Raw genomic sequence first — 14662 nt, forward strand, 5'->3', positions numbered from 1 at the left:
CAGGCAGAGATGATGTTTCCAAGAGAACCTAAGAGCTGCTTCCAAAACATACATACTGCCACAGGTGGAAAAGACTCTTCCAGTTCATGCTCACAGACATGCAGCAACTAACGGCCACTCTCTGGAGAAAATGTTAGGATACAACCAGTAATACACATTCACTAGGCTTTTGAGAAATGAGCTATGAAAATGCCAACCTACCACTGCTTCCCCAAGCCAATGGATCTTTCTATGTATGGTGTATCAATCTAAGATAAGAGGGCTATTACTTGACACCAATCCTGAAGATGTCATCACATTTCTACCTAGTTTGTCACAACTGGTCCCTGTGTCCACATAAAACCAGTATTCCTATCAGGACCACAAAAACACCTATGTCCAAGCATACATGAAGACGACTGAGGCTGAACTAACACTCTGTATTGGTTTGCCATCTGCAGGGTACATCCCAAAATTCTGTTAGGATAGTATTTGCTGTATTTTTTCCAACTATACTTGGGCCAAAAAGTATCTTAGAGGTCCTATTAGCATAAGAGCAATCATTGTGGCTCACTTTGTATTTGAATAAAAAAGACTACAAAATATAGGCCGGGCACGGTGGCTCACACCTGTAATCCCAGCACTTTGGGAGGCCAACGTGGGCAGATCACAAGGTCTAGAGATCAAGACCATCCTGGCTAACACGATGAAACCCCATCTCTACTAAAAAAATACAAAAAATTAGCTGAGTGTGGTGGCGGGCGCCTGTAGTCCCAGCTACTCGGGAGGCTGAGGAAGGAGAATGGTGGGAGGCAGACCTTGCAGTGAGCAGAGATCGCACCACTGTACTCCAGCCTGGGCAACAGAGAGAGACTCCGTCTCAAAAAATAAATAAATAAATAAATAAGACTACAAACTATAAAAGAGGTTTTTGAGCATGGAAGTACTCATCTCTTAGAAAACGCTTTGGTGCTTCCAAACATTTTCCATTACTTCACAGAATTTGATGTCACCTATAAAAACCGTTTTACAAAGAAGGAAGGCTCAAAGGTCAGGCAGCTTACTGATGGTCAAACAACTATCAGAAAGCCCTACAATGAGGGACCCTGGAGTTCTGAGCAGCTGGTCTAACCCACATTCCTCCCACAGTGCCACAAAAGGAGGCTAGGTAACCCTGGGACAGAAAGAAATAAGTAATGTAGCCAAGTGAGAAGTGGCCAGGCGCAGTGGCTCATGTGTGTAATCCCAGCACTTTGGGAGGCCACGGCGGGTAGATCACCTGAGGTCAAAAGTTCGAGACCAGCCTGGCCAACATGGCGAAACCTCGTCTCTACTAAAAATACAAAAATTAGCCGGGCTTGGTGGCGGGCACCTGTAACCCCAGTTCCTCGGGAGGCTTAATAGGAGAATAGCTTGAACCTGGGAGGCAGAGGTTGTTGTAAACCAAGATCGTGCCACTGCACTCAGCCTGGGCGACGGAGTGAGACTCTGTCTCCAAACAAACAAAAACAAAGTAAGAAAGGAGAAAGGGGATGAATTAATGGAAGGTAAAATATCAAGTGTTAGCAGCATATAAGACATATAACTGAATGCCCAATAAAAATGAGGATGTTGGAGAAGAGCACCTCATTCCAGTTTCAGGGATTTTTTTTCTTTCAGCTGACCCACTTCAAAAGATGTACAGGAGAGCTGGGCACACTGGCTTACACCTCTAAGTCCAGCCACTTGGGGGCTGAGGTGGGAAAACTTGAGCCCAGTTGTTTGAAACCAGCTGGATCAACACATGAAGACCTCATCTCTAAAAGCATAAATTACCCAGATATGGTGGCACATACCTACAGTGCCAGCTATTTGGGAGGCTGAGGTGGAAGGATCACTTCAGCCCAGGAGTTCAAGGCTGCGGTGAACTATGATCATATCACTGTACTCCAGGCCTGGGAGACAAAGTAAAATCCCTGTCTATTTAAAAACAAAAACAAACAAACAAAAAAAGAACAAAAAAAAGTATGGGAGGCCAAGTAAGGCATTACTTAGACAACAAAAGGAAGAAGATTAAAAAAAAAAAAAATTAAAACCAAAAAAAACCCCTCCAATTCCCTAAGAGTTTTGTTCCAGTCTTGCCAGAGGGCTTTTAGGACAGAAATGGGGAAGCACTCTTCTCACCATCAATGACAATAAAATAAAACAATTGTGGCAGGCTGTTTTACGTTAAAGAAAAAAAAAATCTTTTAAAATTAAAGGTAAGTGGCCGGGCACAGTGGCTCATGCCTGTAATCCCAGCACTTTTGGACGCTGAGGCAGGTGGATCACCTGAGGTCGGAAGTAGACCAGCCTGACCAACATGGAGAAACCCCTTCTCTACTAAAAACACAAAATTACCCAGGCATGGTGGCATATGCCTGTAATCCCAGCTACTCGGGAGGCTGAGGCAGGAGATTCGCTTGAACCCGGGAGGCAAAGGTTGCAGTGAGCTGAGATGGTGCCACTGTACACTCCAGCCTGGGCAACAAGAGTGAAATTCCGTCTCAAAAAAAAAAAATCAGCTGACTGTAGTGGTGCATGCCTATAGTCCCAGCTACTTGAGAGACACTGAGGTGGGAGGACTGCTTGAGCCCGGGAGGCAGAGGTTGTGGTGAGCCGAGATTGCACCACTGCACTCCACCCTGGGTGACAGAGCAAGACTCCGTCTCAAAAAAAAAAAAAAAATCAAATGTAAGCAACAACGTTGTTTAAATGTCACATTGGTGGTGGTATCATATCAGTACAATCCTTTGAGAAGCACAAACAATAAGAACCTCTTGAACTAGTAATCTAATACTTGGACATTTGATTTAATACTTGGACATTTGATTAAATACTTTGACAGATTGTTTTAAAAGTCCAACCATAGGCCGGGCGCGGTGGCTCAAGCCTGTAATCCCAGCACTTTGGGAGGCTGAGACGGGCGGATCATGAGGTCAGGAGATCGAGATCATCCTGGCTAACACGGTGAAACCCCGTCTATTCTTAAAAAAATACAAAAAACTAGCCGGGCGAGATGGCAGGCGACTGTAGTCCCAGCTACTCGGGAGGCTGAGGCAGGAGAATGGCGTAAACCCAGGAGGCGGAGCTTGCAGTGAGCCGAGATCCAGCCACTGCACTCCAGTCTGGGCGACAGAGCGAGACTCCGTCTCAAAAAAGAAAAAAAAAAAAGTCCAACCATACAAAGAGGTTCATCTGAGCATTATCTATATGGCAATGAACTGAACTTCAAATATATGTAAACTTGAAAACAGCACATATGGCTGGGCAAGGTGGCTCATGCCTGTAATCCCAGCACTTTGGGAGGCTGAGGCGTGTGGATCACCTGAGGTCAGGAGTTTGAGACCAGCCTGGCCAACATGGAGAAATTGCATCTTTTTTTTTTTTTTTTTTTTTGAGACGGAGTCTCGCTCTGTCGCCCAGGCTGGAGTGCAGTGGCCGGGTCTCGGCTCACTGCAAGCTCCGCCTCCCGGGTTCACGGCATTCTCCTGCCTCAGCCTCCTGAGTAGCTGGGACTACAGGCGCCCGCCACCTCGCCCGGCTAGTTTTTTGTAATTTTTAGTAGAGATGGGGTTTCACCGTGTTAGCCAGGATGGTCTCGATCTCCTGACCTCGTGATCCACCCATCTCGGCCTCCCAAAGTGCTGGGATTACAGGCTTGAGCCACCGCGCCCGGCTGCATCTTTACAAAATACAAATATTAGCCAGGCGTGGTGGCGTGCGCCTGTAATCCCAGCTACTCTACTCTGGAGGCTGAGGCAAAAGAAATTGCTTGAACCCGGGAGGTTGCAGCGAGCCGAGACTGCGCCACTGCACTCCAGCCTGGGCAACAGAGCAAGACTCTGTCTCAAAAAACAAAACAACAAAACAAACAAAAAACCAACAACACATAAGCTAAGGATGCCATGTGAAATACATATGAATGTAAACAAAGTCTGCATGAGTAGCAGTTAAAAATGAATAAACAGCCAGATCACCTGAGGTCAGGAGTTCATGACCAGCCTGGCCAATGTAGTGAAACCCCATTTCTACTAAAAATACAAAAATCAGCCAGGCGTGGTGGCGCATTCCCATAATCCCAGCTATTGGGGAGGCCGAGGCAGGAGAATCCTTTAAACCTGGACGAAGGCTGAGCACACTGGCTCACTCCTATAATCCCAGCACTTTGGGAGGCTGAGGCGGGTGGATCACCTAAGGTCAGGAGTTCGAGACCAGCCTGGTGAAACCCATCTCTACCAAATACAAAAAATTAGCTGAGCATGGTGACACATGCCTGTAATCCCTGCTACTTGGGAGGCTGAGGTAGGAGACTCGCTTGAACTTGGGAGGCAGAGGTTGCAGTGAGCCAAGATCGAGCCACTGCACTCTAGCCTGGGCGACAGAATGAGACTCCATCTCAAAAAAAAAAAAAAAGGAAAAAAAGAACAAATTTGGACTAAGATGGCAGGATGAGAATGGATTATTCTTTTCAACATTTTTGTTATATAGTATACTGAAGAGGCAAAAAGCTCTAATTCTCTACATGCTTCATAAATATTCTAACGTGGAAAATGGCATCAGTTGTTATGAAAAGTATACTCACCTGTTTTCCATCCACCTCGATATCTGCCACATAGTTCTCAAACACTGTGGGCACATACACCTCTGGGAACTGATCCTTGCTGAAGACTATGAGCAAGCATGTCTTTCCACAGGCTCCATCACCAACAATCACTAGTTTCTTCCGGATGGCAGCCATTGCTGAAACACAAAACACAGATGTTACCTGCAATGCACAAGAAGCCATAGGTAGCTTACAGGCTATGACACATGCTTTGGTAACCACAGGGCATAAGCCTGTATTAGCATACTCAAATTCAAACTTCTAGTACACTGATTCCACCTGGCACCAAAAGGTTATACATCAAAAACTCGTAACTAACTTTATACTTAATGGTAAAACACTGAAAAAAGTCTGCCTCCTAAGATCAGAAACAAGAAAATAATGTATGTTCTTGCTACTTCTTTTTAGATGCAATCTCACTCTGTCGCCCAACCTGGAGTGCACTGGCCCAATCTTGGCTCACTGTAACCTCCAGCCTCCCGGGTTCAAGTGATTCTCCTGCCTCAGCCTCCCAAGTAGCTGGGATTATAGGCATGCACCACCACATGCAGCTAATTTTTGAATTTTTGGTAGAGACGGGGTTTCACCTTGTTGGCCAGGCTAGTCCTGACCTCAGGCGATCCACCTGCCTCAGCCTCCCAAAGTGCTGGGATTACAGGCATGAGCCACCCCGCCTGGCTTGTTTTTGCCACTTCTATCCAGCACGATATTGGAGGCCCTAGCCAGGGCAATAAGATAAGAAAATGAAATAAAAGACATCCAAATTGGAAAGGAAGAAGTAAAACTATCTCAATTCATACACGAGATGATTTTGTAATGTGGGAAATCCTAAAGAAAACTTTTAGAATAAACAAGTTCAGTAAGGTTGCAGGATACAATATTAACACTGAAAAAATCAATTGAGCCAGGCACAGTGGCTCACGCCTGTAATCCCAGCACTGTGGGAGGCTGAGGTGGGCAGATCACCTGAGGTCGGGAGTTTGAGACCAGCATGACCAACATGGAGAAACCCCGTCTCAACTAAAAATACAAACTTAGCCGGGCGTGGTGGCACGTGCCTGTAATGCCAACTACTTGGGAGCACAAGGCAGGAGAATCGCTTGAACCTGGTAGGCGGAGGTTGTGGTGAGCCGAGATCACGCCATTGCACTCCAGCCTGGACAACAAGAGTGAAACTCCATCTCAAAAAAAAAAAAAAAAAAAAATCGATGCCGAACACAGTGGTTCATGTCTGTAATCCCAACACTTTGGGAGGCTGAAGCAGGAGGAATGCTCAGGCCCAGGAGTTAGGGACCAGCCCTGGCAACGTAGTGAGATACTGAGAAAGGAAGGACAGAAGCATGAGAGGGGAGGGGAGAAAGAAAAGAAACAAAAGGGCCGGGCGCAGTGGCTCACACTTGTAATCCCAGCACTCTGGGAGGCTGGGATTACAGGTGGAGTGCTTGAGAATCCAGGAGTTCAAGACCAGTCTGAGAAACATAGTGAAACCCTGTCTCTACCAAAAATACAAAAAGATTAGCCAGGAGCGGTGATGCACGCTAATCACAGCTACTTGGGAGGCTCAGGTGGGATAATCGCCTGAGTCCAGGAGATGGAGGCTGCAGTGAGCTGAGATTGTATCACTACATTCCAGCCTGGGGAACCACAGTTGAGACACGGTCTCTAAAAAAAGAAAGAAAAGAAAAAAAAAAATCAGCCAGGTATGGTAGCATGCACCTCTGGTCCCAGCTACCAAAGAGGCTGAGGTGGGAGGATTGCTTGAGCCCAGGAGGTGGAAGATGCTGTGAGCTACGATTGCACCACTGCACTCCAGCCTGGAGTGACAGAGTAAACCTTGTATCTCAAACTCTTATGACTCAACTACAAAAAAGTAGCTTAGGTTGGTGGTCTGGCTCAGGATCTCTTGCAAGGTCGAAGTCATAAAGAATTCTTTTTGGGCCGGGCACGGTAGCTTATGCCTGTAATCCCAGTACTTTGGGAGGCTGAGGTGAGCAGAACACTTGAAGTCAGGAGTCCGAGACCAGCCTGACCAACCCAGCAAAACCCTGTTTCTACAAAAAATGCAAAACTTAGCGGGGTGTGGTGGCGGACACTTGTAATCCCAGTTACTTGAGAGACTGAGGCAGAAGAATTGCTTGAACCTGGGAGGCAGAGATTGCAGTGAGCCCAGATTGCACCACTGTACTCCAGTCTGTGCAACAGAGTGAAACTGTGTCTAAAAAACAAACAAACAACAACAAAAAAAAACTCTTTCCAGCATGAAGTACAGCATGCTATTTATCTATCCATCTATCTTTTTTTTTTTTTTTTCTGAGATGAGGTCTCACTCTGTCACCCAGGCTGGAATGCAGTGGTGTGATCTCAGCTCAATGCAACCTCTGCCTCAGAGGCTCAAGTGATCCTCCCACCTCAGATTCCCCAGGACCAGGACCACAGGCATGCGCCACCATGCTCAGCTAATTTTGTATTTTTGGCAGAGACGGGATTTCGCCATGTTGACCAGGCTGGTCTCCAGCTCCTGAGCTCAAGTGATCTACTCGACTCGGCCTCTCACAGTGCTGAGGGATTGTAGGCATGAGCCACTGCCCATCTATCTATGCATCTATCCAATCTATGTATCTATCTAACCTATCTATGTATTTATCTATTACGTAGTTATTTTGAGAAAGGGTTTCATTCTGTCACCAAGGCTGGAAAGCAGTGGTGCAATATTGGCTCACTGCAGCCTCTGCCTCTCAGGCTCAACTCAAGTGATCCTCCCACCTCAACCTCCCAAGTAGTAGGGACTACCAGGCTCCTGCCACCACGGGTGACTGATTTTCATACCGATGGGGTTTCACTATATTACCCAGGCTGGTCTCAAACTCCTGGGCTCATGCAGTCCTCCCGATTCAGCCTCCCAAAGTGCTGGGATTACAAGCATAAGCCACTTCACCAGGCCTAAATACAGTATATAGAAAAAATTAAAAAATAAAGAATTTTTACAATTCAATAATAAAAAGACAATCTAATCCAATTCAAAGGATGTGAGTAGGTATGACCCTGCAATTCTATTCCTAGGTATATATCTAAGAGAAACAAAAACATATGTCCACATAACAACTTGTACTTCTACATGAATATTCATAGCAAGATTATTCATAACAGTCAAAAAATGTAAAGAACCCAAATATCCAACAACTGATGTATCAATACAATGGAATGGAACACTGTTCAGTGATAAAGTACTGACATATGCTATAATATGGATGAATCTTGAAAATGTTATATAAGTAGAAGAACCCAGTCATAAAAACCAACATGCATGATTCCATTTAAATAAAATTGTCCAGAATAAACAAATCCAGAAACAGAAAATAGACTGGTAGTTGCCTAGGGCAGGGACTTGGGGGTAGAGAGAAATGGAAAATGACTAATGGAATAGTGGAGTTTCTCAGGTAACGAGATTTTTCCAAAATTATTGTGGTGATGGCTGCACAACTCTATGAATATACTATAAACTACTTATTATAGTATACATAATTCACACATTTTATTTATTTTGAGACAGGGTCTCACTCTGTTGCCCAGGCTGGAGTGTAGTGGTGCGATCTCTGCTCACTGCAATCTTAGCCTCCCCATGCTCAAGTGATCCTCCTATCTCACTCTCCCTAGTAGTTGGGACTACAGGTGCATGCCGACACACCTGGCTAATTTTTTGTATTTTTAATAGTGACCGGGTTTCACCACGTTGCCCCAGCCGCTCTCAAACTCTTGAGGTCAAGCGATCCTCCCGCCTCTGCCTCTCCCCCAGTGTGTTGGGATTACAGGCGTGAGCTACCGCACCCAGCCCACAGTATATATAATTCACACTTTAAATAGGTGAATTGTTGGCCGGGCGCGGTGGCTCACGCCTGTAATCCCAGCACTTTGGGAGGCCGAGATGGGCGGATCACGAGGTCAGGAGATTGAGACCATCCTGGCTAACACGGTGAAACCCCGTCTCTACTAAAAATACAAAAATTAGCCGGGCGTGGTGGCGGGTGCCTGTAGTCCCAGCCACACAGGAGGCTGAGGCAGGAGAATGGCGTGAACCCGGGAGGCAGAGCTTGCAGTGAGTGGAGATTGCACCACCGCACTCCAGCCTGGGCGACAGAGCAAGACTCCGTCTCAAAAAAAAAAAAAAAAAAATAGGTGAATTGTAAGGTATGTAGATTATATTTCAATAAAGCTGTTACCACCACTCTCGTCCCCAGTGGGGGAAAAAAAGAAAGAAATCTACAGATTCCTTCCATCTGGCAGACAGTGATGGTCAACCACCCCAATTCCCACCCTTCCCTCTTAGACCATACTTCAATTTTTAGCTATGTACTTTGTTGTAGACTACACTTCCTAACTTCCCTTGGAGACATGGCCATGTACCATGAGATGTGAATCAGCAGTATGTTGTGGGACTTCCAGAAAGTCTTTCTTAGAAAAAGTGAAGTCACATGCTCTTCTTCATTCTCTTTCTCCTTTCCTACTGCTTACATCTGAAGTAAGGGCTGATTTCTAAGTAGCCATCCTGTTATGTGAGAATGAATGCCATACCACGGGGCTGGAGGAACCAAACGGTAAAAAGGAGCCTGGATTTCAGGTGATCTTGGGAGCCATCATCTCAGCCCCAAGACAGCCTACCTTCCATGTTGCTTCCGTATGAATGAGAAATAACTGACTCTCTTGTTTAAGATGGTATTGTTCAAGTCTCTGTTACCGGTAGTCAAACTAATCCTAAATAATATATACTTGGCTGGGCATGGTGGTTCACGCCTGAAATCCCAGCACTCTGGGAGGCCGAGGTGAGCAGATCACAAGGTCAGGAGTTTGAGACCAGCTTGGCCAACATAATGAAACCCCATCACTACTAAAAATATAAAAATTAGCTGGGTGTGGTAGCACGTGCCTGTAGTCCCAGCTACTCAGGAGGGTGAGGCAGGAGAATTGCTTGAACCCTGGAGGTGGAGGCTGCAGTAAGCTGAGATCACCCCACTGCATTCCATCCTGGGTGAGAGACTGTCTCAAAAAAAAAAAAACAAACAGGCCGGGCGTGGTGGCTCACGCCTGTAATCCTGGCACTTCGAGAGGCTGAGGCGGGCGGATCACGAGGTCAGGAGATCAAGACCATCCTGGCTAACACGGTGAAACCCCGTCTCCACTAAAGAATACAAAAAATTAGCCAGGTGTGGTGGTGAGCGCCTGTAGTCCCAGCTACTCGGGAGACTGAGGCAGGAGAATGGCATGAACCCAGGAGGTGGGGGTTGCAGTGAGCCGAGATCATGCCACTGCACTCCAGCCTGGGCAACACAGTGAGACTCTGTCTCAAAAAAAAAAAAAAAAAAAAAAAAAGGCTGAGCGCAGTGGCTCACGCCTGTAATCCCAGCACTTTGGGAGGTTGAGAGTGAGGCCTGTGGATCACGATGTCAGGAGTTCGAGACCAGCCTGATCAACATGGTGAAACCCCATCTCTACTAAAAATACAAAAATTAGCTGGGCATGGTCGCACGCGCCTGTAATCTCAGCTACTCAGGAGGTTGAGGCAGAAGAATCACTTGAATCTGGGAGATGGAGGTTGCAGTGAGCTGAGATCGTGCCATTGCCCTCCAGCCTGGGCAATAAGAGTGAAAATCCGCCTCAAAAAAAAAAAAAAAAGAGAGAGAGAGAAAGTGAAGTTCTCCAGTTAAAGTCAAGTGTGGCAACTCATACCTGTAATCCCATCTACTCAGGAGGCTGAGGTGGAAAGATAGCTAGAGTCCAGAGTTTGAGACCAGCTTGGGCAACATAGCAAGACCCTATCTCATAAAAATAAAAAAACATTGGCCGGGCATGGTGGCTCACGCCTGTAATCCCAGCACTTTGGGAGGCTGAAATGGGTGGATTATGAGGTCAGGAGATCAAGACTATCATGGCTAACACGGTGAAACTCCATCTCTATTAAAATACAAAAAATTAGCCGGGCATGGTGGCAGGTGCCTGTGGTCCCAGCTACTCGGGAAGCTGAGGCAGGAGAATGGCGTGAACCCGGGAGGCGGAGCTTGCAGTGAGCTGAGATCGCGCCACTGCACTCCAGCCTGGGTGACAGAGCAAGACTCCATTTGAAAAAAAGTAAATAAATAAAATAAAAATTTAAAAAATAGAGGCTGGGCACAGTGGCTCACACCTATAATCCCAACACTTTGGGAGGCCGAGGTGGGCAAATCTCTTGAGCCTAGGAGTTGAAGACCATCCTACACACAGTGAAACCCCATCTCTATGCAAAATACAAAAAATTAGCTGGGTGTGGTGGTGCCCATCTGTGGTCACAGCTACTCAGGAGGCTAAGATGGGAGGATCACTTGAGTACAGGAGGCAGAGGTTGCAGTGAGCTGAGATCACACCACTACACTCCAGCCTGAGTGACACAGTAAGACCCTGTCTCACAAAATAAAATTTAATAAACTTTACATCTCTCATAAGGCCTAATCTGTATGGGTTTTTGCCCAAAGTCAAACCACCTGGACCCTATGGGATGCAAAGAAACGTCAACAGGAATTCCCCAGTTCAAGAAAAGGCTGCCTTGGCCAGGTGTGGTGGTTCATGCCTGCAATCCCAGCACTTTGAGAGGCCGAGGCAGGTGGATCACCTGAGGTCAGGAGTTTGAGACAAGAATGACCAACATGGTGTAACCCAGTCTCTACTAAAAATACAAAACTTAGGTGGGCGTGGTGGTGGGCATCTGTAATCCCAATTACTCGAGATGCTGAGGCAGGAGAATAGCTTGAACACAGGAGGTAAAGGTTGCAGTGAGGCCAGGCGCGGTGGCTCAAGCCTGTAATCCCAGCACTTGGGGAGGCTGAGACAGGCGGATCACGAGGTCAGGAGATCGAGACCATCCTGGTGAACACGGTGAAACCCCGTTTCTACTAAAAAGTACAAAAAAACTAGCCAGGCGAGGTGGCGGGCGCCTGTAGTCCCAGCTACTCGGGAGGCTGAGGCAGGAGAATGGCGTGAACCCGGGAGGCGGAGCTTGCAGTGAGCCGAGATCGCGCCACTGCCCTCCAGCCTGGGCGACACAGTGAGACTCTGTCTCAAAAAAAAAAAAAAAAAACTGGCCGGGCGCGGTGGCTCACGCCTGTAATCCCAGCACTTTGGGAGGCCGAGGCGGGCGGATCACAAGGTCAGGAGATCGAGACCACGGTGAAACCCCGTCTCTACTAAAAATACAAAAAAATTAGCTGGGCACGGTTGTGGGCGCCTGTAGTCCCAGCTACTCGGGAGGCTGAGGCAGGAGAATGGCGTGAACCCGGGAGGCGGAGCTTGCAGTGAGCCGAGATCGCACCACTGCACTCCAGCCTGGGCGATAGAGCGAGACTCCGTCTCAAAAAAAAAAAAAAAAAAAAAAAAAAACCAGCTGGCCAGGCGCGGTGGCTCAAGCCTGTAATCCCAGCACTTTGGGAGGCCGAGGTGGGTGGATCACAAGGTCAGGAGATCGAGACCACAGTGAAACCCCGTCTCTACTAAAAATACAAAAAATTAGCCGGGCGCGGTGGCGGGCGCCTGTAGTCCCAGCTACTCAGGAGGCTGAGGCAGGAGAATGGCGTGAACCCAGGAGGCGGAGCTTGCAGTGAGCCGAGATCGCGCCACTGCACTCCAGCCTGGGCAACAGCGTGAGACTCCGTCTCAAAAAAACAAACAAACAAAAAAAAAAACAAAAAAAAAACCCAGCTATCATTGCTTTGTTTATAGTTCAACATGCCCACAAGATTTGTTCTAGTATTGACTTAAATCTTCTGTTATGGTTTGAAAAGTTTCCTTGGATAGATAGGGAATCACTGCCTGTCCTTGGGCCTTCTCCAGTCCCACCTTCCTCTCTGCACTTTCAGCCTGCACTCCATTCCTTCTGGGTGCTTTGGTGTTTCTGAGATTACCGCACATGTCTTCTATTCTGTTTGTGCCTTCCCTTCCTAGAATGTCCAGACTCTGTCTCCGCCTTTGCTTACAGGGAGGGAATTCACCTTTAAAGACCCCAGTCCGGCCAGGCACAGTGGCTCACGTCCATAATCCCAGCACTTTGGGAGGCCAAGGCGGGCGGATCACTTGAGGTCAGGAGTTCAAGACCAGCCTGGCAAACATGGCGAAACCCCGTCTCTACTGAAAATATAAAAATTAGCTGGGCATGGTGGCATGTGCCTGTAATCCCATCGACATGAGAATCACTTGAACCTGGGAGGCAGAGGTTGCAGTGAGCTGAGATCGCACCACTGCATTACAGCCTGGGCGGCAGAGTGAGACTGTGTCTCAGAAAAAAGAAAGAAAAGAAAAAGAAAAATATTTGATGAAGAACATTTGGCCCAGAAAAAGTATAAAATCATTTAGCCACGAATGGTGACAAAGACAAAAATTACAAGGGATTATCGGATAAAATGAAAGCCTAGGTGATTTCTGGGATGCTGGGAGTGCAGCAATACAAACACAGATGTTGAGAAGGAAAAAGTACAAGCACAGAAAACCAAACTTGCTGTTTTTTCCTTGAAAAATGAAGGAGAAACTTTGCAAAATTATCTTTCCTTTCCACTTTGCTATAATCCAGCGTCTTTACAGGTACATGGTTTGTCAGCTTAAGAAAGGAAATGACGCTTAGCTCTCCCAGATGTGTCACTTTCCAGGCTAGGTTTAGTCTCAGAAATAACTTATAGGAGTTTGGAGTAGAGGTTTATTTATCCAAAAGTCAGTTATATCTAATTAAGTCACCAGTAACAATATAGAAATAACAGTATTTCTTTTACAATTTTTAATTTTTTTGGAGACAGGGTCTCACTGCCACCCTGGCTGCTGGAGTGCGATGGTGTTATCACGGCTTTACCACAAACCCGACCTCCCAGGCTCAGGTAATCCTCCCACTTCAGTCTCCCAAGTAGCTGGGAGTACAGGCACACACACCACGCCCAGCTAATTTTTGTGGGTTTGTAAAGACAGGGTTTCACCATGTTGCCCAGGCTGGTCTTAAACTCCTGGGCTCAAGTGATGCCCCCACTTTCTAAAAATTTAATTATCTTGGCCAGGTGCAGTGGCTCATGCCTATAGTCCTAGTACTTTGGGAGGCTCAGATGGGCGGATTGCTTGAGGTCAGAAGTTCAAAACCAGCCTGGCCAACATGGTGAAACCATTCTCTACTAAGAATACAAAAATTAGCCTAGCATGGTGGCAGGCACCTGTAATCTCAGTTACTTGGGAGGCTGAGGCAGAAGAATTGTTTGAACCTGGGAGGAGGAGGTTGCAGTGAGCCGAGATCGTGCCACTGCACTCCAGTCTGGGTGACAGCAAGACTCTTGTCTCCAGGAAAAAAAAGTTTAATTATCTTTTTTTTTTTTTTTTTTGAGACAGAGTCATGCTCTGTCGCCCAGGCTGGAGTGCAGTGGCCGGATCTCAGCTCACTGCAAGCTCCGCCTCCCGGGTTCACGCCATTCTCCTGCCTCAGCCTCCCGAGTAGCTGGGACTACAGGCGCCCGCCACTTCGCCCGGCTAGTTTTTTGTATTTTTTAGTAGAGACGGGGTTTCACCGTGTTAGCCAGGATGGTCTCGATCTCCTGACCTCGTGATCCGCCCGTCTCGGCCTCCCAAAGTGCTGGGATTACAGGCTTGAGCCACCGCGCCCGGCTTTTTTTTTTTTTTTTAAGACAGAGTCTTACTCTGTCACCCAGGCTAGAGTGCAGCGGTGCAATCTTGACTCACTGCAATCTCCGCCTCCCAGGTTCAAGCAATTCTCCTGCCTCAGCCTCCCAAGTAGCAGGGATTACACGCGTTTGCCACCATGCATGCCCGGCTAATTTTTGTATTTTTAGTAGAGATGGGGTTTTACCATGTTGACCAGGCTGGTCTCAAACTCCTGACCTCAGGTGATCCACTTGCCTTGGCCTCCCAAAATGCTAGAATTACAGGAGTGAGCCACCGTGCCCAGACCCCACTGCCCCCCTTTTTTTTTTTTTTTTTTTTTGAGATGGAGTCTTGCTCTGTCGCCCAGGCTGGAGTGCAGTGGCCGGATCTCAGCTCACTGCAAGCTCCGCC

General features: G+C 47.1%; 1 protein-coding gene across 1 annotated transcript in view; it reads right to left on the reverse strand.

Annotated features, from left to right (window-relative positions):
* Nucleotides 1-14662, reverse strand: part of LOC105480439 (ras homolog family member A) — a 55785-nt gene that overhangs the window by 10364 nt on the left and 30759 nt on the right. Inside the window, exon 2 of the mRNA XM_011739321.3 lies at nt 4583-4740. Coding sequence (XP_011737623.1) covers nt 4583-4738 — 156 coding nt within the window. The 5' untranslated portion in view covers nt 4739-4740. The remainder of the gene's footprint in view (nt 1-4582; nt 4741-14662) is intronic.

The sequence above is a fragment of the Macaca nemestrina genome, chromosome 2 (genome assembly GCF_043159975.1).
Source record: "Macaca nemestrina isolate mMacNem1 chromosome 2, mMacNem.hap1, whole genome shotgun sequence".
Lineage (NCBI taxonomy): Eukaryota > Metazoa > Chordata > Mammalia > Primates > Cercopithecidae > Macaca > Macaca nemestrina.